The 28,000-nt window shown below is 42.6% G+C and overlaps 1 protein-coding gene across 2 annotated transcripts; it reads left to right on the forward strand.

Moving 5' to 3' along the window:
* The first annotated feature begins 178 nt into the window (after positions 1–178).
* Positions 179–27,947, forward strand: LOC139416159 (equilibrative nucleoside transporter 2-like). 2 transcript variants are annotated; one of them, XM_071164501.1, is made up of 14 exons: positions 219–467; positions 16,081–16,236; positions 16,344–16,400; positions 16,763–16,844; positions 17,753–17,898; positions 18,195–18,334; positions 18,558–18,692; positions 18,874–18,971; positions 19,519–19,588; positions 20,152–20,330; positions 22,074–22,176; positions 22,363–22,448; positions 22,692–22,891; positions 26,118–27,947. In XM_071164501.1, exons 3-14 carry the CDS (start codon positions 16,369–16,371, stop codon positions 26,227–26,229), a joined length of 1,383 nt encoding a protein of 460 aa, XP_071020602.1. In that variant the 5' UTR covers positions 219–467; positions 16,081–16,236; positions 16,344–16,368; the 3' UTR covers positions 26,230–27,947. The 2 variants fall into 2 exon arrangements, with proteins under 2 accessions (XP_071020601.1, XP_071020602.1); XM_071164500.1 differs by lacking the exon at positions 16,081–16,236 and having other exon boundaries at positions 179–467.
* Positions 27,948–28,000: the final 53 nt, after the last annotated feature.

Below are 28,000 nucleotides of genomic sequence, written 5' to 3' on the forward strand. Positions count from 1 at the left end.
AAACAGGTTAACTAGTATTTTAGACAACTCAAAAGTGGAAATGGGTCAAAATTACCCGCAACATTAAGACACATTTCAGTTGAATGCATACAACTGACTAGGTATCCCCCTTCCCCTTGCCTCCTGTGTGAGAAGTTGAACACAACAGTTCATTGCAGCCCTCCCGTTATCATTTCCTATTGCCGAAAAAAATTGGGGGAGGAGCATCTCAGCAATATGCGATGCTGTGTTTGATTCTGCCGGGATCGTGGCAAATGAAGGTTACGCTCTACGTGAGCCTGTTACTTCAGCGTAACCATTCGTAACGATTTGGCGCTCGGGCCACGTGGAGTGATACATTTGCCGTGTAACAATTTTTAATTATGACCTTCATGTCGTCGCTTTGGTATTCACAACGACATCAGCTTTGTTTACCGTCGCGACAGTGAAAACATTGAGCTGACTACCACGTTTCTCGTCACTACAAGGTGAGTGGGCGCTATGTGAGTCTGGCCTCTTCCGCGGTTTGATACGGAAAGCGGGAATGAATTACTACAATTGTTTCAGTTAATCGTAGCGATCAATTGTTTGGGAGTATAATCGTGTGAATTGGTTTTCGTCATTGTCTGCTTTGCGGTTAGGTGATGCGACAGACAAAGCCGCTCTTGTTCACCGAGCTTCTGGGATTTATAAAGGGGCCCCTTTTTGTAGTGTTGCTAGAATAATGTCGCCTGCTACAACTGTCAAATGGGTTGTTTAGTGAAATTAGATTATTGGTATTTAATATGCTGAAGGGAAATATACATCACATTCCCCGACATCTTTAGGCTGAGTACAAGTAACGTTACTCAAGTTTGCTCGTAATGCATATGCCCACGGAGGCATGCTGTAATTCACCGAAGTCTACGTCAAATCCTAAACCGTATTTTAAATTGAACTAGATGTATTTAATTCTATTGAAATTGCATATCTGTTGAAGAATGACGCGGCAGGTGCATTGCGGCGTGCTCTCAACAGTCAGCCAGTCAGCCTTTACAAACGGACTCTTTCACATCATACGCCAAGACGGAGCGCTTGTTCAAATCGTCACCAAAGGACACGCAGTTTTGAATATTCATCATGGGAATTTCTGTAAACCGCCATGTGACATGCTTGCTTTCTGGACACCACATGGCCAAGACTGACGCAGTCGAGATTTACTCGTAATCCCTGATAAGAGATTCAGTGATAAAACTGCGCGGCCTCTTCTGGAAATTCTGGGTGATCGATCAGACGGGTTTATTTTCTGTACTGGTGTCTGCCATATGATTTGGAAGTGAAAATCAACAGTTCTACCGAGAAGGCCTCTTTAATTATTTGTTACTTTTATTTCTTATATTTTTTTAAAGGTATTTTTCTTAACTGCATTGTTGCTTAAGGGCTTGTAAGTAAGCATTTCACTGTAAGGTCTACCTACACCTGTTGTATTTGGCGCATGTGACAAATAACATTTGATTTGATAGGCTATATCTACATCTAGGATCTTAAAATGTTTCCCTGTATAGCCTAAGTAAATAATCAAATGAGCTATTTGAGTAATTTAAAAAAAAAATCACAGTGGAAAGGATTTGAGAAAATTCCACCTTTTTGTTATCATTTTAGATATGAAAACAATGACAGAATAGATAAATCCTAATCTTTCTGTTTTGGTTATGACAGTAACAACTAGACTAGTTGGTGCTCAGAGACACTGATAAATCAGGGAGCTGCTCCACTTCCAATCTGGTCTACACGCTTGTGTGTGTGTGTGTGTGTGAGATGGAGAGAAGAAAGGGCAAGAGAGTATGTGTGTTGCCCATGAAAGTCATTTCACAATTACACAGTGCTATGACACATCTATGGCTTGGGAAAACCGGTAAAGATCTCTTTGTAGTCCTGCTGTTCAAGCCAGCCCATGTCCCCCAATAAATGCCGCTTTAATCTGATGGACAGCTATTCTGTATGCAAGACGGCCCATTCGGAGTCATGGGAATGAAAAACCTAAAATGAATGTCATTTATCCTACTCTACCGTTAATAGGCTACTGTCTGTGTGGACTAGTCTGCTAGTGTGACTTCTAGTCTAGAGGAACAGCAAGGTGCTGAATTGGTGTCTGTGGCTGTGTGTAGGGCAGTGACCGAGCGTTCCCAGAAACTGCCCAGAGTCACCGCTACAAACACATTACTTACTTATTCAGGAGACAAAGGGTGTCCTGTTCATGAGGATCCTGAGTGCTGTGCTTCCCTCATCACAGAGCAGCAGCATATTTACAACCCCACTCTGGTGGCTCTGGGCCCTGTTTCTCAAAAGCTTCTTAAAGGAAAACTCTACCCCCAAAAAATATATTTTGGTATTTGTTTAATTAGTCCATTGTTGATATAGTCCCAAAATATTCTGCATGTTAGCAATCAGGTTTTCAAGATGTGTAGCTTCACAAATACAGAAATACAGCTGGTGTGATGCAAAACGCAACATCATATGATGCAAAAAATGCATCATGCTGGCAGAGCAATGGGACAAGGACATCCCGCCTCCTCTGGGCTCTTCCGGTTGCTGCCGGGCTGCGAGACAGACTGGGATCGAACCCAGGTCTGTAGTGACCCCTTAGACCGCTGCGCCACTCGAGTGGCCCAATGAATCGACGTTTAATGCTAGTATTATTTTCTCCTTCATGGCGTGAGGAGTGGTGGCTTGTGAAGCCAGATCTGTTTCTAAAATCAATATGGACAGCGGCCAGTGCTGAAAGTTGAGTAGGCACATTTTACTAACGAGGGCTTCGTTGAAGCAATAAGAAATAAGAGGTATGCTTACCTGTTTGACAGACGCAATTATGTTTATCCATATATTTGTCGGTATAGCTATGTCCTCCAATACTGTCACCATGCACCCCTTAAATAGGCCACCTACCTCCTTTCTGCGTCGGACTCAGGCCTCATGTCTGGGGTGGGAAATGCACTTCTGAAAGTACCATGATTAGATATATAATTACATCTCAGAATGAATTCCTTGCAAACAGCAAGAGTTTTGTTGCAAACAAGACACACTGGTTTGGCAATGGAGAAATCTGGTAAGATGAATATAGGTAGACCTATTAATAGAGACATTGGTGATTTTACCACAGTAATCAGATCTAATTATTATTGTCATTCAATTGATTATCCCACTAACCATGTGTTAAATGTGTAGTGCTATGAATTGGGCAGCGAGGTGATTTGCTAATAGTCTAATTATGTTCTGGCCTGCCGACTAGCTACAAGCTCAGGAACAAATTGGCTGAAGGCTAAACCCAGTTACCAACCCCCCTTGTATATTGAAGCAATAAGGCCCGAGCAGGTGTGTTAACAGTTTTGTCAAACCTGTGGTATGATATCCTCTACGGGATTGGTGTCCCTATACCGGGATGGTTGATGCTAATGTGACTAGAGTGACGTTCTAACTAACATTGAACTTTCCAGGACATAGACATGTCTTATATGGGCGGAAATATTAAATTCTTGTTAATCTAAGGGCACTGTCCAATTTACAAATCTGTCGTTCTGCCCCTGAACAGGCAGTTAACCCACTGTTCCTAGGCCGTCATTGAAAATAAGAATTTGTTCTTAACTGACTTGCCTAGTTAAATAAAGGTAAAACAAACTTTTAAAAACTATCCTGACGTTGCAATGCTCTACCAAGATGCATGATGAGGTTGTAAATACTTTGTGAAGCCTCAATTTTATATGATTTATAAAGCCTTTATTAAGCGGTGCTTAAAACACAGGTTTATGTCATTCAACAAAGAAACCACTCATTTGCTCATGGCAAAGTGCTATAAATTGGAAGGGAAACAGAAGAAGGAGTGGAAAATCAGATAAAAAGCAAGGAATTCAAGACAAAAATCAGCTAAAAACCTACTTGGCTTTGTGAGACGTATTATTTTGACAGTGTGAAAACATTAGTATTGCTATGTTATTATCTTTTATCGTACTGTTCCAAGTGTTGAACTTGGAAGTGTGATGGGGAGAACTGCCGAGAAGAACATTGTCCAAGCCTCGTCATATATCTAAATGTCCAGTATTTTTTTTAGAACGCATATCATAAGGTTATCTAACCTTCAAGTACCAGTCCTCCTTACGTACCCATTCTTTGCATTAAGTCATAATGAATTTATAATCCCTAACATCACCTGGCATGTGATTGTGTGCTGATAAATCAGCTAGATAGCTGGCTGATTCCGCGTTTTTTTTCTTTCCCTCCCAAAACCTGTTTGACAGCAGCCAATGCCAAGTTATGTGAATGTGGGAGTAACATTTTGGTGTTCTTTTTTGACAAATTCCATTAAACGTTCCCAAGGCCTGTTATCACACGACTGCTGGCCACAGTGAAACCTTCGCCAAGTGTGACCTTGCCTGTCTATGACCTTCCGTGATTTGTCTTGAAAAAAAATGACAATTCGCCTGAAACACTGAAAGGACAACTTTACTGAAATGACTCTTTCCTGCCACAGAATCAGGTTGCCCTGTTCTATTTTTGTTTCCAGAGCCCTCGGTATATAGGTGTTTTCTAGTGTCTTTCAGGAATTGTAATATTAGTCTGTAATAAACTTGTATTTTTTTATTTTTTATTTTTTTAACATATTCCCCAACCCATCAATTCTTAGCCTCTAGTCTGCGAAAATAAGTACACAAGAATCCTCAGTCTCCCAAGTTTCTGCTTAATCAGCTGATAAAATTGTCATGGGGCAGTGATTGTGTACGTGCTATTCTCTTGATCGTCTAAAGTTCCCCTTCTCTCTGGGTGATGAGGTTGAGCAGGTCTCTCTCTCTCTCTCTCACTCCTTCACAAGGTAGCATTGTCCATGGTTTTACCCAGTTTCAACAGTTCTGCTTGACTGCTTGTTGTGTAGTTAGTTATGTTGAAATGACTTTGACCAGACAGATATAGGCCTACCTCCGGTCTATCACTAGAGGACTGGGTGATCTCGGTCTCCGAGGCTGACGTGAGTAAGGTCTTGAATCAGGTCAACACTCACAAGGCTGCAGGGCCGGACGGTATTCCAGGGCGCTTTCTCAGAACATGCGCAGATCAGTTGGCAGGCATATTCACTGTAATTTCACATGTAATCCCCACATGTCTCAAAATGGCTACCATCATTCCTGTTCCTAAGAACTCTAAGGCTTCATGCCACAATGACTACAATGACTAAGTGCTTTGAAAGACTGGTTATGGCACACATCAACTCTATCATCCCAGACACCCTAGACCCACCCACCTAGATAAGAGGAATACCAATGTAAGAGTCCTGTTCATTGACTACAGCTAAGCGTTCAACAGCATTGTCCTCTCCTAGCTTGTCACCAAGGTTAGAACCCGGTGACTGAACACTTTTTATGTCACTGTACTTGTGCACGTGACATTAAAAACTTGAAACTACTACAGTGCCTAGTGGAAGTCGACACACCCCTTGCATATGGAACGCCGTTTTGGTCTTTACGTGTCAAATAACAGCATTTGACGCGTTAAATAAACTTGTTGACCAATCAGGACCTGAATATGACGTCACATAATAATTGAACATGTTCATACATTTTTTTTCATAGTGTAATCGATGTGTAATAACTATCGGTCGTATTTCATATGCACAGCGATTCACCGATACGTATGCTATGATGCTGGTAAAGTTTTGTCTCGTGCACCTGGCGCTGCCGCAGAAGCGCAGACACACCAAGCTCTGGACAGTGCTGGTCATAAAAAAGCTAGCTAGCTGATGGATACAAAGCAATATTCTAACCTTATCATAGCAAAACGACCATCTAGTTCAGTAGCTACATCTAAAATACCCCTCATTTATAAGACGGTTCTTATTTGATTGATGGTGGGCGGATCCACCAATGTGAAGGTAGCTACAATAAGGATTAGCCACAGTAGTGGAATTTGCGGTTTGCCTTCAAAATAAAAGTCTGTCATTGACAGTGATGCAGATGAATACAAATAGTGGAATTATGTCATAATTGAATATATCATGCTAAACGAGGTTGGAATGTCATAGAAATTCAACAAAATACAATTAGTTAATTTGATAAAAATCTGTAATCACACTGGCTATATTAGATTTTAGAATTGCATTGGGGGTGTGTACAGCCTTACGTATGGATTGTGGATCAATGACATGGGGTAACAGTCTACTCCATGACAGCCAGAGAACATTAACATTAACGTTGTAGCTGTTATTGCGGGACTCTGAGACCACTGAATTGAGACACATTTATTGTACCAGTCAACCTACTATGTGTATTGAACACTATTCCAGAGGGAAAACAATACTGCGTGGATGTTTTGGAGTCTGAGAACTCTGAAATCTGAGGAAGACATGGGGGGGCACTGAATAGACTGATACCCCATTTAATTGATCCCCCAACCATAGGTAAGGCTGTACAGTGCAATATGATTGTCAGTACGTGCAATAGGCTGACTGGGGAGGTGATTTCCCTCATTCAAAGTCCCTGATAAGAGGATATTTGCATTAACTTTTCACAGTTGTGTTCAGTGGGTGTCACCGAGTAGACTGATTCCCCATTACATTGCTCCACATTACAACACTCCAACCTTGTTTAACATTATCTAGTCTAAATATGGCATCATTCCACCAATTTGTAACCTTCTGTGTCACTTTCAAAGAAGAACCTTTAGCATGAAGGCCAACCACAAATTCCACTATTGTGGATAATCCTTATTGTGGCTAGACAAAACACTTAACCCGGTCCGGTCAAGCAGCCTCACTAGTCAGAGGAAGCTAGCTGGTTGCTTATACCATAAGCTTTGGACAACAAATGCTAGCTAGTTATTTACATTAACTGAAGTTCAACAAAAGTGACTACCTAGCTAATACTTACTCACATGGATTCCTAAATCATTGCTAAGAATATTGAAAATTACTGCAGTTTCTACTGGTCATTGTTTTCAGGCTGGTTGCATTGGTGCTAGCTAGGTACCAAGATAAAGCTAGCTAGCTTCCGCAGAAGTTGCTAATAACATCTGTATTGAAGATATTTGCAAATGTTTTTTTAATGTTTAAAAAAAATCTTATTTCAAAGGCTCACACAGACCTTTTCCCATTTGGTTGAACAAATGATTAACAACGCGGTATTGTAAACACATCGTTCGTGGCCGGTGTGTGCTTGTTTGCAGACAGTGCTACTGAATAGTAGTGGTGGAGCTTGGCTTGAACATGCAAATTCAGCACACACAACATTCCATAATAGAATTATGTTATTTGACGTGTGAAATTAAAAGCTTATTTGATGCGTCAAATAGTGTTATTTGAAGTGTATCGTTTTTGACACGCAAAGACCCAAACAGCGTTCCATACTTGCAGTCTTCACATTTTCCTTCCTTTAAATTAAATTTAAAAAAAGGATTGGGTAAATTCGATTTTTTCCCCCCTACAAATCTATAAAACGGTACTCCACATATTCAAAGTGTGTGAAAGTTAGAGAACATTTTCTAAATTAAAAATAAATTTAAAAGATGTCTTGATTGCAGATGTTTTTACACCCCAGAGTAAATAGTTAGTGGATTTCCTTTGGCAGACTTTACAGCTGTGAATCAAATTCTACCAATTTTGCGCAACTCTTACGGCAACATACAGTGCCTTTTGGAAAGTAATCATACCCCTTCACTTATTCCACATGTTGTTGTTGTTGCAGCCTGATTTCCAAATGGATGCATTTTTCCTCACTCATTACATCATTTTTTCCTACACACAATACCCCCCAAAGCGAAAACATGTTCTTAGAAATTTTTGCTAATTTAATGAAAATGAAATATCTAATTTATATAAATATTAACACCCCTGAGTCAATATGTGTTTGAATCACTTTTGGCAGTGATGACAGCTGTGTCTTTCTGGGTAAGTCTTTAAGAGCTTTGCACACCTGGATTGTATAATATTTGCACATGATTATTTTTACAATTCTTCAAGCTCTGTCAAGTTGGTTGTTGATCATTGCTAGACAGCCATTTTCAATTCTTGCCATAGATTTTCAAGAAGTTTTCAGTCAACTGTAGCTAGGCCATTCTGGAACATTCAATGTCGTCTTGGTAAGCAACTCCAGTGCATGTTTGGCCTTGTGTTTTTAGGTTATTGTCATGCAGAAAGGTGAATTTGTCACCCAGTGTCTGTTGGAAAGCAGACTGAACCAGGGTTTCCTCTAGGATTTAGCCTATTCTTAGCTCTATTCCGTTTATTTTTGTCCTAAGAAAACTCCATAGTCCTTGCCGATGCCAGTGATGTTGGATTTGTCCCAAACATGACGCTTTGTATTCAGGACATAAAGTACATTTCTTTGCCACCTTTTTTTGCATTACTTTAGTGCCTTATTTGCAAACAGGATGCATGTTTTGAAATATTTGTATTCTGTACAGGCTTCCTTCTTTTCACTCTGTCTGTAACGGCTTTCCTCCTGGGAAGGAGAGGCGGACCAAAATGCAGCGTGGTTATAGTTCATGGTTCTTTAATAAAGAAACTATACATGAATAAACTACAAAACAAGAAACGTGAAAACCCGAAACAGTCCCGTGTGGTACAAACACTGACTCAGGAGACAACCACCCACAAAACCCAACACAAAACAGGCTACCTAAATATGGTTCCCAATCAGAGACAATGACTAACACCTGCCTCTGATTGAGAACCATATCAGGCCAAACACAGAAACAGACAAACTAGACATCCAACCTTAGAATGCCCACTCAGATCACACCCTGACCAAACAAAACATACAAAGCAAACTATGGTCAGGGTGTGACACTGTCATTTAGGTTAGTATTGTGGAGTAACTACAATATTGTTCCATCCTCAGTTTTCTCCTATCCCAGCCATTAAACTCGTAACTGTTTGAAAGTCACCATTGGCCTCATGGTGAAATCACTGAGCGGTTTTCTTCCTCTCCGGCAACTGAGTTAGGAAGGATAATCTATTAACATTTGAACATCTTGGCCAGGTATTGTTATAATCTCCACCCGGCACAGCCAGAAGAGGACTGGCCACCCCTCATAGCCTGGTTCCTCTCTAGGTTTCTTCCTATGTTCTGGCCTTTCTAGGGAGTTTTTCCTAGCCACGGTGCTTTTACATCTGCATTGCTTGCTGTTTGGGGTTTTAGGCTGGGTTTCTGTACAGCACTTTGTGACATCAGCTGATGTAAGAAGGGATTTATAAATACATTTGATTGATTGATGCCTGTATCCTTGTAGTGACTGGGTGTATTAATACACCATCCAAAGTGTGATAACGTCACCATGTTCAATGGGATAGTCAATGTCTGCTTTTTTTTTATTTTACCCATCTACCAATAGGAGCCCTTTCATGCGGGCGTTGGAAAACCTCCCTGATCTTTGTGGTTGAAACTGTGTTTGAAATTGAGTGCTCGACTGAGTGACCTGACAGTGCTGTTAAAGTATTTGCGCCCTTTCTAATTTTCTCTATTTTTGAATATTTTTTTATACTGAATGTTATCAGATCTTCAACCAAAACCTAATATTAGTTCAATGGAACTTGAGTGAACAAATAGCACAACAATTACATACTTTCTCCCCCTTTATTTCATAAACAAAGCTATGCCACACCCAATGCCCCTGTGTGAAAAAGTCATTGCCCCCTTACACTCAATAACTGGTTGTGCCTCCTTTAGCCAGATGCTTCCTGTAGTTGTTGCTCAGTCTCTCACGTCACTGTGGAGGAATTTCGGCCCACTCATCCAGGCAGAATTGCTTTAATTCAGCAACATTTGTGGGTTTTCAAGCATGAACTGCTCGTTTCAAGTCCTGCCACATCATCTCAATTGGGATTAGGTCTGGACTTTGACTGCCATTCCAAAACTTAAAATGTGTAAACTTGATTGTATGTGTTTTTTTTTAATCATTGTCTTGCTGCATGACCCAGCTGCGATTCAGCTTCAGCTCACAGACGGATGGCCTGACATTGTCCTGTAGAATTCTCTGATACAGAGCAGAATTTATGGTTCCTTTTATTGAGGCAAGTCATCCGGGACCTGAGGCAGCAAAGCATCCCCAAACCATCACACTGCCTCCACTATGCTTGACCGTTGGTGTGAGGTTCTTACTGCGGGAATGCAGTGTTTGGTTTTCACCAGACATAATGGGACCCATGTCATCCAAAAAGTGGACTCAAGTTTGCCAAAAAAGCACCTGGATGATCATCAAGACTCTTGGAAGAGTGTTCTATGGACACGTGTGTCAAAGGTATAACCATTTTCTGCAAATCTGGGCACTACCCACCCCACCATTTGGGAGAGGAGCGTTGCCTACACTTTCAAATGCTCCAAAATCCATCTGAGGAAAATGAGTACCTAGCCTAGTTGGACACTTCTTTGTGACACTTATCAATTTCAACCCTTTCAATGACTCCCAAAGCCTTATTAGACCAGAACACACAGCACATTCTTTGTTTGTGAACTTGTTTTTATGGTGCAGTTTTTTTGTTGTTGTTGGTTATTTGAAATAAATGTTTTAGGTTTACTTATTTTTGCCCCATTTTTAGTATTTTGCTAATCCTTATTTGTTAATAAATACATGTTTTATAGTGAATGGTTGGTTGTTAATGGATGGTGTAAACACTAGATAAAATTAAAATACAATCTTTAAAATTAAAATACAATGTAAAAACTATATAGATATAGTATAGTCTGTTTTTAGCTTTGTCTTTTATATAACCACATGAATGAATTTATATACAATATTCGGCCCATATTAATGAATTTATATAGCCCAGGGGTTCCCAGACCTTTTCACTCAGGCACCCCCCTCTTCCAGCACTGGGGAACATCCCATGCCCGCCTGCGTGCGGGCGCGCCACATCTACTTCGATGAGCACAATTATTCTTCATGACACAAACTGTTCACATCCCTCTTCTTGGTAGAGAATTTTGCAGGTTTTAAAGCTTATTTCCTGCAGTTCTACACATTGTTATGCAAAGATAATGTTGCAGTTTTTTAAAGCAAAAGGTCATGCACTTCTATTCACTTTGCCATGTTTAATGTGTATTCATGTGATATTTGAGTGAGTAATAAATTACAACAATATCCATAGGCTAAAAAATCTACATACAAAAAATAACGGTTGCTGACATGGGCTAGTTGATCTGGACATTTTTTATTTGAAATGTTTTACCCCTTTTTTCTCCCCAATTTCATGGTATATAATTCGTAGCAGTTACAGTCTTGTCTCATCGCTGCAACTCCCGTACGGACTCGGGAGAGGCGAATGTCGAGAGCCGTGCGTCCTCCGAAACCCAAGCCGCACTGCTTCTTGACACAATGCCCGTCCAACCAGGAAGCCAGCCGCACCAATGTGTCGGAGGAAACACCGTACACCTGGCGACCTAGTACCCGCAAAACATCAGTCTCAACGTCAACAGTGAAGCAGCGACTCCGGGATGCTGGCCTTCTAGGCAGAGTTCCTATGTCCAGTGTCTGTTCTTTTGCCCATCTTAATCTTTTCTTTTTATTAGCCAGTCTGAGATATAGCTTTTTCTTGGTAACTCTGCCTCGAAGTCCAGCATCCCGGTGTCACATCTTCACTGTTGACTGGTGTTTTGCGAGTACTATTTAATGAAGCTGCCAGTTGATGACATGTGAGGCGTCTGTTTCTTAAACTAGACACTAATGGGTGCCAGCGTAGCCAAGTGGTTAGAGTGTTGGACTAGTAACCGAAAGGTTGCAAGATCTAATTCCCGAGCTGACAAGGTGAAAATCTGTCGTTCTGCCCCTGAACAAGGCAGTTAACCCACTGTTCCGAGGCCGCCATTGAAAATAAGAATTTGTTCTTAACTGACTTGCCTAGTAAAATAAAATGTACTTGTCCTCTTGCTCAGTTGTGCCCCGGGGCCTCACACTCCTCTTTCAATTCTGGCTAGAGCCAGTTTGCGCTGTTGTTCTATGAAGGGAGTAGTACACAGCGTTGTACGAGATCTTCAGTTTCTTGGCAATTTCTCACAATAGCCTTCATTTCTCAGAACAAGAATAGACTGACGAGTCTATTTGTTTCTGGCCATTTTCAGCCTGTAATCGAACCCACAAATGCTGATGCTCCAGATACTCAACTACTCTAAGGAAGGCCAGTTTTATTGCGTCTGTAAACCAGCACAACAGTTTTGAGCTGTGCTAACATAATTTCAAAATCGTTTTCTAATGATCAATTAGCCTTTTAAAACGATAGACTTGGATTAGCTAACACAACGTCCCATTGGAAAACAGGAGTGATGGTTGCTGATAATGGGCCTCTTTACACCTATGTAGATATTCCATAAAAAATCTGCCGTTTCCAGCTACAATAGTCATTTACAAACTTAACACTGTACTTCTGATCAATTTTATGTTATTTTAATGGACGAAGAATGTGCTTTTCTTTAAAAATGAGTGTAAATACAATATTTATAGCCACACATGATTTAACGAAGCGTAGTAAACCATAACATTGTTTCACATTCTTTAACAGACTAATAAACACAATCACACCTATAGACTACAGCTCGCTTCAGATTCCCCGGAGCTTCACAGCTTCCCCGGGAAAACTCAACGTATTGTAGCCTCACGCGGAGAAGAGAGTAGCGGAGGAAGGTTAGTCTCTGCTGTGCAGTGTTCTTGGTCAAATATTACCCTTTGCGGTGGTGCTCCAAGACCTTCACCAGCGACCGTCTATAATGCCTCTGTGACTTTCACGCATTGGTGAGCACTTCAAATGAAATAGAGTGTATGAATCAGACATCACACCAATAGAAAGCGTGGCTTTTAACTCATTCTTGGTGTGAACATGCTGGCAAGTGGTCGGTCCTTGGTGAAAGCATGCCTCCTGGCAGAAATGTTGCTCTCTCTGAAATGAAATGTAACAAAGCAAAGAGCGGAAGAGTTGTTTGCATGAGTGCCTTGCTTGTTCTCACCCACTCACATTCTGAATTGAAATATCACTCTCCAACTTAAATTCTTCGTTATTATTCTCCTAGTAGGCCACAGGTGGGTGTCTATGTTGGAGATGGGCGATATGGCCAAAAAATCCCTATCGTGGTAAATTGCCTGAATTGATGCAATAACGATAAATTGAATGATAAGTTTATAACATTAATGTGCTCTGCAGATTGTTTTGAAATTGTCCCTTTAAACTACTACTACTAGTGTGATAGTTGAATGGATGTAACAATCACTCATATTAGCAAACGTATTTAATTTCCTACATCACATTTCTCTAGTATAGTATCGATGGCAACACCCACCTGTAGCACGCGCTCCAGCAGGTGTATCTCACTGATCATCCCTAAAGCCAACACCTAATTTGGCCGCCTTTCGTTCCAGTTCTCTGCTGCCTGTGACTGGAACGAATTGCAAAAATCGCTGAAGTTGGAGACTTATCTCCCTCACCAACTTCAAACATCTGCTATCTGAGCAGCTAACCGATCGCTGCAGCTGTACATAGTCTAACGGTAAATAGCCCACCCAATTTACCTACCTCATCCCCATACTGTTTATATTTATTTACTTTTCTGCTCTTTTGCACACCAGTATGTCTACTTGCACATCATCATCTGCTCATTTATCACTCTAGTGTTAATCTGCTAAATTGTAATTTTTCACCTACCTCCTCATGCCTTTTGCACACAATGTATATAGACTTTTTTTTCTACTGTGTTATTGACTTGTTAATTGTTTACTCCATGTGTAACTCTGTGTTGTCTGTTCACACTGCTATGCTTTACCTTGGCCAGGTCGCAGTTGTAAATGAGAACTTGTTCTCAACTAGCCTACCTGGTTAAATAAAGGTGAAATAAAAAAACATTTAAGTTATGAATGATATCAGCAGAATGCTTGAGGTAAGTGATCGGTACGGTCGGTTTAGCTTCCCAGCTCTGGTGTGCGTGTGTGTGCAGGCAGTGTATGTTTGTGGAGACAGGGCGTTGTTAATGACGGAGGTCAGCTATGTCTAAGAGGGAAACAAAGCATGTCTGAAATGCGACCCAGGCTTTGTGTACTAGTGACCAAGCTCAGGCAATATTTGGTGTCTGTGGTGTGGGTTACAAACACACGTTTCATTGCCGGGTAAAGGATGGAAACCCAAAACCTAAGAGCTTTCTGTCAAATGACAGCCCTTTTAAAATGTCAATCTTACCTCAACAACTGGGATATGTATATATAAAAAAAAACAAGTCCCCCCCCCCCCCACTTCAATTTCTGGATTTCTGCATTGAAAAGCATGTCTCTGTTTGACACTCACAGATATGGTTTCTCCCAGTCAGCACGGGTAGGGACTTGCCAACACACTCCCTCACATCCACCCTGCCACTGTTCCACACAGACTAGTCAAAACAAGTTGGGTAGCCATGTTTTGCTTCCACAACAAAGCTCAATGGCAGACTCAGGTGATACGTTTCAACTGACGGGATTGTCAATGGGGTACATCTTTCAAATAGAGTTACGTTCTTCGTACGGCAGAAGCTGTAGGACCCAAACAACTTTTTTGGATAGATTTTTGTAAACTACGCAGCTGTGCTACCTGGCAATTTCTATTTGTGTTGGGTTGTAGTGTGGAGCCTATCAGTTTGTGTGTGTACAGAACCAAGTGTGTACACAGGGAGTGGACTCTTGCTTCATCTACAGCTTTATAGAACTGACTGTTCCTATTGAAATCGATAGTGTGAAGTTGTTGAACTGGGAGAGGGTCTCTCTATCCAGCTAACAGCCTCACAGTACAGGCTACTATCAAGTGGCTCTTGGACGAGGCTTGGGCCGTATACCGGGATATTTGGAAAAAGCCACGGGAAGCTTTTTCAATAACGTCTGTACCATCAACTGTTTCTTTGAAGTGTTTCAATAAATGTTAATATTTGTAGCTACTTTAAGTTACCACCTGCAGTCAACTTGTGTAATACGCTAGGAGGTGAAGCAGATTTGTGTTCTTCATTTCACGTGTCACATTATGAAGCTTACCGTAGTTCACCAGAACAGTTGAGCCAGTCACGTGTTTGTAAGTAGTACAACGGGAGAAAGCGGGTTTAACTTGCTATTGCTAGTTAGCTATTGTGCATTCGTTAAGTATTCAGACTGCTTCACTTTATCACTTTTTGTTACGTTACAGCCTTATTCTAAAATTGATTAAATTGTCCCCCCCCCCCCATTAATCGACACACAATACCCAATAATGACAAAAGGAAAAACTGTTTATTTGAAGAAAATAAAAAAATACAACTGAAATATCACATTTACATTAATTTAATCCATTTTAACATAACAAAATGTGGAAAAAGTTAAGGGGTCTGAATGCTTTCTGAATGCACTGCAAGTAAGTGGCTGAATATACAAGGAGACATGGCATCATATGTATGTATGTATGTATGTATGTATGTATGTATGTAATGTGTGTGTAATATATGTGTGTGTTTGTGTGTTTAGCTTTTTGCCTTGTTTGAGAAGTCAAAGCGTTTTGGATGAGTGATCTGTACAGCTGTTAACTTGATTTCCTGTGTTTTATTTTTCTCCTCCGTTCTCAGCCCGTCTGCTCCTCCCCCCTATTCTTAGAGCAGAGCAGGCAGGCAGGCCTGTTGCCCTAGCGATTCCACACACACAGCATATACACATACTGCTCCAGAACCAGCCCCGTTCTTCCTTCAGACAAGCATGCGTCAAAACGTTGGGCAAATGAACAATCTCGCTCGTTCACATTCGCTTGTAATGGTCCAAACTCAGCTACTACCTATACTTGTATTTATTTATTTAACCGGGCAAGTCAGTTAAGAACAAAGTCTTATTTACAATGACAGCCTAGTGGGTTAACTGCCTTGTTCAGGGGCAGAACGACAGATTTGTACCTTGTCAGCTCGGGGATTCGATCTAGCAACCTTTCGGGTTATTGGCCCAACACTCTAACCACTAGACTACCTGCCACCCCCTGCCGTATAACTTTATGAACTGGATTGCCTTGACTTTGCGCTTGTTAGCATATTTAGCTAGCATCCTCTATTGAAATTCTCTATTAGTTGGTGACAATTTTGTTAGCATTCTGTTTATAGATGCCCAATGGGCTTTTTTTTGCGTTTTTAGAGCCCCCTTTTATCTACTAAGACTTTAATACCATAAATCCCGGGATGAGAGAAGGCCGGTATCACGATATGAAAATCTGAATCCTGCCCAACCCTATCTTGGACATACTGTCGTGTAGTGGGAATGGCTCCTCCTGCCGCAATGTTCTAGAATGTGGTAAATGAACTGTATTTCTATTCTGTAAATGAAGTGCTTAGAGAGGATAGACAAATCTACACTTGGTCTTTATGTTGACTATGTTCCCCTGTTTCTTTGGCCCCTAGTTTAAACCGAACCCCATAGCACAGGATGAAGGACCGGACAGACGCCCCGCGTGATAGGTGAGTCGTTGGCGCCGCTTCCTCTTGCAAACTATAAGTATCTATTTCTTTCTCGTTTCTGCTCTCACTCTCAACCAGAGTCCTATTTTTACATTTTGAGTTTAAGTGAAATTGCGCTCCAAGCAAAGCAGTGGTGCTGAAAAGGAACTTTGTACTGTTTTTAATCGATTTGATTTCATTTGATTACATTTCTGATGTACTTCAATAAAGTTCACTATTGTCGTATTTTAACTGGTTGCACTTTATTTCACGGTACATAAACTACCTGCTATTTTTAAAGAAATAACATGCTAAATACATACCAAAAACTTAAGAATGACATGCTTGTTTCTGATCTTTTCATATTTTCCTCCCGTTCCCAGGGGCTGGTTGGTGGGGATCACCTTCTTCATTCTGGGCCTCGGGACGCTGCTACCATGGAATTTCTTCATGACCGCCTCCATGGTAAACCCAACCTCACATGTCTTCATAACAACAGGTTCAGGGTCAGATAGTTATTCACCACCCTAAAGGCTACAGTCAGGATTAGGGCAAGGTAGATCTGATCCTAGATCTGTAGCTTTGGGTAACGTTTGTATTAAAGTTTCCCAAAGCTACAGATCGAAGAGCAGATCTACTTTGGCTCGGGTTCAACAAGTGCAATACTTTATGTGTCATGCCAAAGTAGAGCATTGGCTTTCTTAAGGAATTATCTTGGAAAAGTCGTTTTTAAAAAGCAGCCTCTGAAAGTCAGATGTTTGTATTTGTTCTGTATGTGTATTGTACATAGAGGATTAGCTGAGTTGTTGGTATGTTCGTGTCAAGTATTTTGTCCGAGAGGGATTTAATGTGACTGGCCCCCTGTTGTTATGTAGTCTTGGTGTCCACTAAGTATCTGTATGTTGAAGTTAACCCCTTATGGTGTGGTTGGAGGCCCCCTTAAGCTATAGAACATCACATGAGTATTCCACTTTGGAGCTGTGTGTGTGTGTGTGTGTGTGTGTGTGTGTGTGTGTGTGTGTGTGTGTGTGTGTGTGTGTGTGTGTGTGTGTGTGTGTGTGTGTGTGTGTGTGTGCTAGCCTCTAAGGCTAAGCTCGCTCTATGTTCAAATGTCAAACCCCACAACTCGTAGGGTTAGCTTTGATTCTTGGTATACAGTACACATTTGTATAGGAACAAGTGACGTGTGACCACTGATGTACCATTACTGTATGTACTTAGCCGATAGCAACTAACAACCATATCGATTGTTGATGTAAACTGGGTCATCTCTTGAGTCCTGTGTGGCTCAGTTGATCGGGCATCCTTGTAACGTACCAACATGTGGAGAAAAGTGTTTGCAAAAAGACAATTTTTACCTCTTCTGTCAACAGTATTTCAATAGACGCCTCAACAAGACAGAATGGAGCAACGGCACGGTGGTGGTCCAGAAAGAGTACTACTTCAACAACTGGATGACTCTGCTGTCCCAGCTCCCCCTGCTGCTCTGCACTCTGCTCAACTCCTTCTTCTATCAGCGGTGAGACAGCACTTCTTCTCTCAGGTCTACATGTCCTCCAAATGCTAAACAAACACTTTTCTTTTTTACTGCATACTTGGCTGACAATCTAGTGTGTGTGTGTATGAACAACCCTGTTGGCCATTTTATTCAACTGCAAATAGGTGCAAAAAAGCTAATATGCTTTGTGATAGAGTGGATTTTTAGGTTGGCCTCAGTTTAAAGTAAAAAGTAAATGTGTAATATTGCGTGAAGGTGGTGTGTTGCTGTCTAATCCAGTGAGATTGTGAACTAACCTTTTTTAAATTTGTGCGTAGGATATCAGAGATGGTGCGGATAGCGGGCAGCCTGGTCTTCATCCTCGTCCTCTTCATCCTCACTGCCATCCTGGTCAAGGTCACTATGGAGGAGGACCGCTTCTTCTCTGTTACCATGGCGACCATCTGGTTCATCAACTGTGAGTAGGACGTGGTTGTCTGTGTGTATGTGGGGGGGGGGGGGGGGGTCATTGTGGTGTGTGTGTGTGGAAGAGAAACCATTTGTCACAAGATGTGTGTGATGTCATTAATATAGTGTGTATGAGTAAGGTGTGTGGGCGGGAGCGGGTGGTATCATTAACTGTTTGTCGATGATGTGCGCTATATTATTAACCCTGTCTCTCTCTCTCTCTCTCCTTGTAGCGTTTGGAGCGGTGTTACAGGGCAGTCTGTTTGGCCTGGTGGGCTTGCTGCCTCAGAGGTACAGCGCTGTGTTTATGAGTGGCCAGGGGCTGGCCGGCACCTTCGCCGCTCTCGCCATGCTGGTCTCCATAGCCAGTGAGTCACACACACAAACCAATATATCAAATATGCAAAGAAATACTTGGAAATAAACGCGCACCGCTCACATCAGATATGCTCAGTGGCCGACTAGCAAATCATTCAAATGCGGCAAGTAGTTAAATGAGTATGGTGTGGCCTTTTCACCTCTCCTTTTTCTTTCCTGTGTGTGTGACAGGTGACACAGACCTTGAGACGGCTGCGTTGGGTTACTTCATCACTCCTTGTGTAGGAACCCTGCTCACTCTCCTCAGCTACCTCCTCCTGCCTCGCCTGGTGAGTGGCTCAGCCCTACGAAGCCCCAGGCTTGGAATGTAATAGATAGATAGATATCACACGTTGGGCCTCAGAACAGACCCTGTATCCCTCGGGACTGCAGCCAAGTTTTATTTTGTAACGTTGACGCAGGGAGACAGGAAGCAGGTGCAGTTAGTGAGTTAAATGACAACAAAAATGGACCGATAACAAAAAACAAGAGCAGCGTCTGACATGGAAACACAAACATACTACCCGATGACTGATAACAAAAGAGTGCTATATAAAGGGTGAGTAATCAAGGGAGTAATGAAGTCCATGTGTGACTGATAATGAGACGCAGGTGTGCGTAATGACGGTTGCCAGGTGTGCGTAATGATGGTTAGTAGATCGGCGACGTCCAGCACCAGGGAGTGGGAGTGGGAGTGACATATCTAAAGAATCTGTGTCGCAGGTTGGGCTTGTAACTGACCAGTACAGCATTACTATGTTTCATCGAAGGAATCCGTGTTCAAGTTCGGGGAATGTTCTGTCTGTCTCATTTGGCCTCTGCTCCGGTCTCATCTAGGAGTTTGCCCGGTTCTACTTGGACAAGAGCAGGAGCTATGAGGTGGAGACCACAGACGAGCTGCTGAAAGGTGAGGCTGCTGAAAGCTGCTGAGAGGCCTATTCATTTTATGCTCCTATACATCTCAATGACCATCCAGTACAGTGCGGCCTGTCACTGCTAGTATTCCCCTTTAAACTCAGGGGGGCTGTATGTATCAAGCATTTCAGAGTAGGAGTTTCAATCTAGCATCAGGTCCATGAGGGTTATTGGCTGCCACCTACTCTCCATCGAGATCCTGCACAACTCCAGGACAAGGAAGTGTGCAGGCAAGATCTTTGCTGACCCCTTCCACCCCGGTCACCCCCTCCTCCAACAATTCCCCTCTGGCAGGCAGTTCAGATCACTCCTGACCAAAACCTACCCACCACCTTAACAATTTCTTCCCCCGGGCTGTGGCCCTCACTAACCGTAGTAGTCTGGTGGGCACATGCCCCAGAAACTAGTGTCATGTATGGCGCTGCATCCCTCCCTCCCTCCCCCCAACACTGCCCATTACTCCCTCACACATTTACCTCTGCCTGTTGATTTATCAATGTGAGGTCAAGTTGACCGTTTTCCCTGGCATTTTCCCCGTTCTTCCTCACCTGGCAGAGAGGGACACGGAGCAGAACGGCAAGCTGAAGGGCAAGGCCAACGGCTCGTTGGCCAATGGTGATGCCAGCGGCGAGGAGGTGGAGGTAGAGGAGGGCAGTCCCAAGCATAACTTCCTTCCCCTGGAGCAGGATGAGGACAGGGACCGGAAGTCCACCGTCATGGAGGTATTTAAAAAGGTAATGTTGACCTCTGTTATTACTCAGCTGTGTGTGTGTGTATGTATGTATGTGTGTGATATATATATATATAAACTCAGCAAAAAAGAAACGTCCCCTTTTCAGAACCCTGTCTTTCAAATATAATTCTTAAAATCAAATTAACTTCACAGATCTTCATTGTAAAGGGTTTAAACACTGTTTCCCATGCTTGTTCAATGAACCATGAAAAATGAATGAACATGCACCCGTGGAACGGTCATTAAGACACTAACATCTTACAGACGGTAGGCAATTAAGGTCACAGTTATGAAAACTTAGGACACTAAAGAGGCCTTTCTACTGACTCTGAAAAACACCCAAAAGAAAGATGCCCAGGGTCCCTGCTCATCTGCGTGAACGTGCCTTAGGCGTGCTGCAAGTAGGCATGAGGACTGCAGATGTGGCCAGGGCAATAAATTACAATGTCCGTACTGTGAGACGCCTAAGACAGCGCTACAGGAAGACAGGACGGACAGCTGATCATCCTCGCAGTGGCAGACCACACATAACAACACCTGCACAGGAACGGTATATCCGAACATCACACCTGCGGGACAGGTACTGGATGACAACACCAACTGCCCGAGTTACACCAGGAACGCACAATCCCTCCATCAGTGCTCAGACTGTCCGCAATAGGCTGAGAGAGGCTGGACTGAGGGTTTGTAGGCCTGTTGTAAGGCAGGTCCTCACCAGACATCACCGGCAAAAAACGTCGCCTATGGGCACAAACCCACCGTCGCTGGAGCAGACAGGACTGGCAAAAAGTGCTCTTCACTGACGAGTCGCGGTTTTGTCTCACCAGGGATGATGGTCGGATTCGCGTTTATCGTTGAAGAAATGAGAGTTACACCGAGGCCTGTACTCTGGAGCGGGATCGATTTGGAGGTGGAGGGTCCGTCATGGTCTGGGGCGGTGTGTCACAACAACATCGGACTGAGTTTGTTGTCATTGCAGGCAATCTCAATGCTATGTGTTACAAGGAAGACGTCCTCCTCCCTCATGTGGTACCCTTCCTGCAGGCTCATCCTGACATGACCCTCCAGCATGACAATGCCACCAGCCATACTGCTCATTCTGTGCGTGATTTCCTGCAAGACAGGAATGTCAGTGTTCTGCCATGGCCATTGAGCACGTCTGGGACCTCTTGGATTGGAGGGTGAGGGTTAGGGCCATTCCCCCCAGAAATGTCTGTGAACTTGCAGGTGTCTTGGTGGAAGAGTGGGGTAACATCTCACAGCAAGAACTGGCAAATCTGGTGCAGTCCATGAGGAGGAGATGCACTGCTGTACTAAATGCAGCTGGTGGCCTCACCAGATACTGACTGTTACTTTGATTTTGACCCCCCCTTTGTTCAGGGACACATTATTCAATTTCTGTTAGTCACGTCTGTGGAACTTGTTCAGTTTTCTCAGTTGATGAATCTTGTTATGTTCATACAAATGAACACATGTTAAGTTTGCTGAAAATAAACGCAGTTGACAGTGAGAGGACATTTAAACGCAGTTGACAGTGAGAGGACATTTATTTTTTTGCTGAGTTTATATAATTTTTTATTTTATATATATTTTTTATATATGGCTCTGGTCTAGTTGCGGTCCAATTCCCTACCCTTTTCCCAAAGTGTACACTTGTTCACTCCCCTACATGCATTTAGAAGTAGTGTAAGCATGGACTAAAAATTTCCACCATATTTTTTACCTTGTCCCTGTCTCTCTTCAGATATGGGTGATGGCGTTCTGTGTGGTTTTTGTCTTCACCGTCACTCTCGCTGTGTTTCCTGCCATCACTGTGGACGTCAAAACCATATACCCTGGGAAATGGGGTATGTCTACTCTCTCTGATAAATATGTTTCAAAAGGGTTCTTCGGCTGTCTCCATAAGAGAATCCTTTCTCGTTCGAGGTAGAACCCTTTTAGGTTCTATATAGCACCTTTTTGTATACTGTGTGTTTAGTATGCATGTCATGAGACTTAAAACCCCCTATTAACCACCTCTTTCTCCCCATCAGAGTCCTATTTCATCTCTGTGTGTTGCTTCCTCATCTTCAACGTGTGTGACTGGATCGGTAGAACCGTCACCACCCTGTTCCAATGGGTAGGTTTCTGATTCATTTGATCTGTGTGGATTGTCATTTTATTACACACTTGATAGGATCACGATGGATTAGATTTCTGTAACATTTTTCCAATCTTCTCAGGGTTTTTATAATCCTCTACAAATTGAAATTCTCTCACTTTCTAGCCCTGCACGAAAGCTTCAGTTATTACTCGTATTACATTTAGTTGTTATTATTACTTTGTCTTACCAGTAACATTTCTCTCTGTGTTTGTTCCCCAGCCTCCCAAGGAGAGTCGTCTGTTCCCGGTACTGGTGGTCTCCAGGGTGGTGTTTGTTCCCCTGCTGATGCTCTGTAACGTCCAGAGCCGCTCCTACCTCCCCGTCCTCTTCTCCCACGACGCTGCCTTCGCCTTCATCATGGTACTCTTCTCCCTCTCCAGCGGCTACTGCGTCTGCCTGTCCATGTCCTATGCCCCACAGTGAGTAGAAGTAATACACACACACACACACAGCGGCAGCTTACCCGGCAGGTAGCCTAGCGGTTAGGGCCGCAGGTTCAAGTCCCCGCGCAGACAAGGCGAGAGATCATGCCGTTGTGCCCTTGAGCTAGGCACTTAACTAATTGCTGCAGGTGCGCCGTTCATAATGGTAAACCCTGGCTGTGACCCTACTCTTTAAGGGTGTCTCAGGGAGAGTGGGATATGCAAAAAAAACACATTTAAATCACACACTTTATAACGTGTGAAATAGGACAAGCACACGTGCACGCTACGTACGTGACAGTCCACTGTCGTAACAATACGCCAGTTGTGCACATATTAGCTCCTTCAATCTCATTTCCATGGCTTGTTTACACACAATCTCTCTCTCTGGCGTGTCACTCTGTTGACTTATTCTAATTACTCTAGTTAGCATAATAGCAAAGTTCCCGTCAAAATCCGTCTTTTTTTTGCGTGGGCTGTGTCTCAATCCGCTGATGTCGGTCTTCCACATCCACGGTTGAAGGTGGCTGAGCTACAGCAGTGTTTGTCAGACTAGGAGTCATAGCGAAAATGGGTCTTCTCACGAAAACGTCTGTAGTGTCTGAACGGTTTGGCCTACAAACTAATATGCACAAAGCGAGCTCCATATAGAAATGGTTTGTCGAGGTCGGTGTGGAAGAACTTGACTGGCCTGCATAGAGCCCTGATCTCAACCCCATCGAACGTCTTTGGGATGAATTGGAACGCAGGCTGCGAGCCAGTCCTAATCGCCCAACATCAGTGCTCGACCGACCTCACTAATGCTCTTGTGGCTGAATGGAAGAAAGTCCCAACAGCAATATTCCAACATCTAGTGGAAAGCCTTCCCAGAAGAGCGGAGGCTGTTACAGCAGGAAATGGGGCTACCAACTCTATATTAATGTCCATGATTTTGGAATGACAACTTCGACAAGCAGATTTCCACATTCTTTTGGTCATATAGATATAAGAAAGATCAGGAATATACACTCTCTCTCAGATATAGGACAGACGCTTCAAAACAAACTCCTTTTTGATACATCTGTTTTGCCATGTAATGTTATTCAATGTGTTTCTAATCGCTAATAGCAGTAAGGCCAAATTCAATGTTTTATCAAATATTTTATTTAATTCAGAGATGTTTTTAAATGTTTTACTTTTTAGAAGTTACAGTCTTGTCCCATCGGTGCAACTCCCGTACGGACTCGGGAGAGGCGATTGTTGAGAGCCAAGCATCCTCCAAAACACGAGCCCGCCAAGTCGCATTGCTTCTTGACACACTGCTCGCTTAACCCGGAAGCCAGCCGCACTAATGTGTCGGAGAAAACACCGTTCAGCTGGCGACCGAAGTCAGCGTGCATGCGCCCGTCCCACCACAAGGAGTCGCTAGAGTGCAATGGAACAAAGACATCCTGGATGGCCAAACCCTCCCCTAACCCGGACGAAGCTCGGCCAATTGTGCGCCGCCTCATGGGTCTCCCACTCGCGGCTGGCTGTGACACAGCCTGGTGTCGAACCCGGGTCTGTATTGACACCATGACCATCTTAAAACAATTCCATATGTTAGCTTAGTAGAAACCCAGCCCCCACACATACACACTCTTCTTCTGAAATGACATTTTCTATCTCAGGCCAACTTCTGTGTTTACTTCCTGTAAAACCAGAACCATGTACTGACTACACACTCCCATACAGTACCAGTAAAAAGTTTGGACACCTACTCATTCAAGGGTTTTTCTTTATTTTTCATATTTTCTACATTGTAGAATAATAGTGAAGACATCAACACTATGAAATAACACAGATGGAATCATGTATTAACCAAAAAAGTGTTAAACAAATCAAAATACATTTCATATTTGAGATTCTTCAAAGTAGCCACCGTTTGCCTTGATTTGCACACTCTTAGCATTCTCTCAACCAGCTTCAGATGGTGTGCCTTTTTAAAAGTAAATTTGTGGAATTTCTTTCCTTAATACATTTGAGCCAATCAGTTGTGTTGTGACAAGGTAGGGGTGGTATTCAGAAGATAGGCCTATTTGGTAAAATGCCAAGTCCATATCATGGCAAGAACAGCTAAGAAGAAGGAGGAGGGACTTCGTAAATCAGGCCTTCATGGTTGAATTGCAGCAAGTACACCAGTACTGAAAGACACCAATAAGAAGAAGAGACTTGCTTGGGCCAAGAAACACGAGCAATGGACATGGACCGGTGGAAATCTGTCCTTTGGTCTGATATGTCCAGATGTCTTTGTGAGACGCAGAGCAGGTGATCGGACGGATGATCTCTGCATGTATGGTTCCCACGTGAAGCGTGGAGGTGCTTTGCTGGTGACACTGTCAGTGATTTATTTAGAATTCAAGGCACACTTAACCAGCACGGCTACCACAGCATTCTGCAGTGATACACCATCCCATCTGGTTTGCCCATTTGTTTTTCAACAGGACAATGACCAAACACCCCTCCAGGCTGTGTAAGGGCTATTTGACCAAGAAGGAGAGCGATGGCCTCCATATTCACCTGACCTCAACCTAATTGAAATGGTTTGGGATGAGTTGGACCGCAGAGCGAAGGAAAAGCAACCAACAAGTGCTCAGCATACGTGGGAACTACTTCAAGACTGTTGGAAAAGGGAATGCCAAGAGTTTGCAAAGCTGTCAAAGGCAAAGAGTGGCTACTTATCTCAAATATAAAATATATTTTGGTTTGTTTAACACTTTTTTTGGTTACTACATGACTCCATATGTTATTTCATAGTTTGATGTCTTCACTATTATTGTGCAATGTAGAAAATATGAAAAATTATATTTGAAAGAAAAACCCTTGAATGAGTAGTTGTCCAAACTTTGGACTGGTACTGTACATACAATCATCATATACGCTGCTGCTACTCTGTTTATCATATATCCTGATGCCTCTTCACCTTACCCTTATACATATCTACCTCCATCACTCCAGTACCCCTGCCCATTGTAAATATGGTATTGGAACTGACCCTGTATATAGCTGACTTACTTTCTTGTGTTCTTATTTCTATTGTGTTTTTGTTCTACTTCACTTTATTAAATAGTACTACTGATACGGATTACTGCATTGTTGGGCAAGAAGGACATTTCCCTGTACCTGCATACTGTATCTATGTGTATACCGCCTGGCTCATCATCATATCTGTCAGTATGCATCATCTTTCTCTCTGTCCTCCCAGGCTGGTGGCGTCCAAAGATGCAGAGACGGCTGGGGCCCTGATGACTTTCTTCCTGGGCCTGGGCCTCTCCATCGGGGCTGGCTTTTCTTTCCTGCTGCGTCTACTGGTCTAGACAGGCACACCAGAGGGACCACCACCATCCGTCGCCAGTCCCTGTTTCGAATGACGGTCGCCTCCATGGCCATTCATAAATTAAGCGACCACTGCCACCAAATGCCATATTTTTTTAATACCTAGAAGGACCTAGGCTGGGAATAGAGAGCTGCCTGCATATAAAGCCTGCATCAAAAAAAATGAATTTAGTACTGACCACAATAGATATTATACAAGGGATTTGAGTATTACCTCTCCATCTGCCACATACATATACTATACTCACTGAAATAACTGAGAGAATGGCCTTAGGAGCCGGCTTTAAGGGAATAATGCGACATGAATGCTAGCTACCTACTTAACAAGTGGTTTACAGTGATAAGAATGCATCACTGGTTGCCTCTCGGAATAATGGACACAGTCAGTGCCAGACCGCTCTAAACTTGGGTTGTTTTCGTTATTTTTGAGTTGGACCATTTTAAGGATTTCTTTTGTGTTTTTGTATAAAGTTATTTGTTTTCTTAGCTTTAGAGCTTTTTATGTAAGGCATTAACTTTAGTCAAGTACTGTAGCTGTGTGTGTGTTTTGGAGGGCTAATGTATTATTACATTAAGTAGTTCCATTATATTATAATCCTGCCTAGAAACAACAGAGCAAATCATACGGCTACCGGCTCTGAAGTTGATTTACTTATTCTTTTCAACGAAGCATTTTATTTGATTTAAAACTTATGTTTCGGTTTTATTTACACATCAGAACAAAGTTACCACGTTACACAGAAAACATGGACATTAGTCTGTCGACATCAGCACATTCCTAACCTTTTAGCCCGTTGGAGTGGAGAGGAGCACCTATGGCGTGTTCAGTAGAGTGAAACAGATGTCATGTACAGACAAAAAAAAAACTATTCACCATTCCACGTTATAAGATTATCGTGTCTGCTCAATTATGTTACCTTTCGATCTGTGACTCATCGTTTCCCACCACCTGACCTAGGTGTCGCAGTCATCCGATTGCCCTATGTCTGACTCACTTCCTGTTTACGTGAGGATAATGGCCCAGTAGGACTGTTTTTTTAGAAACAAAATATGTTTTTGATAGGACCACGTTAGCCAAGCAGCTTCTGTTTTGATTTATTTTTACGAGAGGGCAGGCGGGTTATGGGAGCCTAACCATATTCCTAACCCATTCCTGTCCTCTTGTTCTAAGGGTAGCGTCGAGTCTGACCTTAACACCATTCGGCTTGGCCAACCTACCTAGTCACTTTGTTTAAATAGAAGTTTTGCCTTAGATGTGGTGTACAAAGGCGTGCTGTTCCAGCTTTTTCAAAAAGGAAAGACCCAGGCTTCGTGCTTTGTCGTAAGCAGGGTGTGTTTGTCCCTATGTAATTACACGTTTAACTTCTGACAATGACCACGAAAAAAGTGGCAGCTATTCTGTAGTGTTGATGAGGTGAATTGGTTGGATTTAAAGTAGCGGTTTTTGTTTCGCTGTTGGTCATTTACTAGAGTAAACTATAGTGTTTGAAGTAGGATCACAAACTAGAATGGCTGCTAGCGGTCTTTGTTTGAGGCGTTGGCTCTGGTCAAGGTGTCTGTATCTGCCAATCTGTGAGCTTCATACTTCATAGAGTGTCACAAAGACAGTGGGAGTACTAGCTAAACTGCATTACAGTAGGCCATTATAGGGCCTTATATTTTAAGACATTACCATAACACTAAATCACAATTCGAGACACAATTCTCTGGCGATTTTTCATTTCTTGAATGTGTCATGGCCACGATGACTGA

Source organism: Oncorhynchus clarkii, chromosome 9 (assembly GCF_045791955.1).
Source record: "Oncorhynchus clarkii lewisi isolate Uvic-CL-2024 chromosome 9, UVic_Ocla_1.0, whole genome shotgun sequence".
NCBI lineage: Eukaryota > Metazoa > Chordata > Actinopteri > Salmoniformes > Salmonidae > Oncorhynchus > Oncorhynchus clarkii.

Excerpts from the sequence above, each read along its gene's own strand:
- LOC139416159 (XM_071164500.1), top strand. The coding sequence starts at position 16,369 with ATGAAGGACCGGACAGACGCCCCGCGTGATAG. Across the intron at positions 19,589-20,151 it reads CACAGACGAGCTGCTGAAAG|AGAGGGACACGGAGCAGAAC; the intron begins GTGAGGCTGCTG and ends CTCACCTGGCAG. Across the intron at positions 22,177-22,362 it reads CATATACCCTGGGAAATGGG|AGTCCTATTTCATCTCTGTG; the intron begins GTATGTCTACTC and ends TCTCCCCATCAG.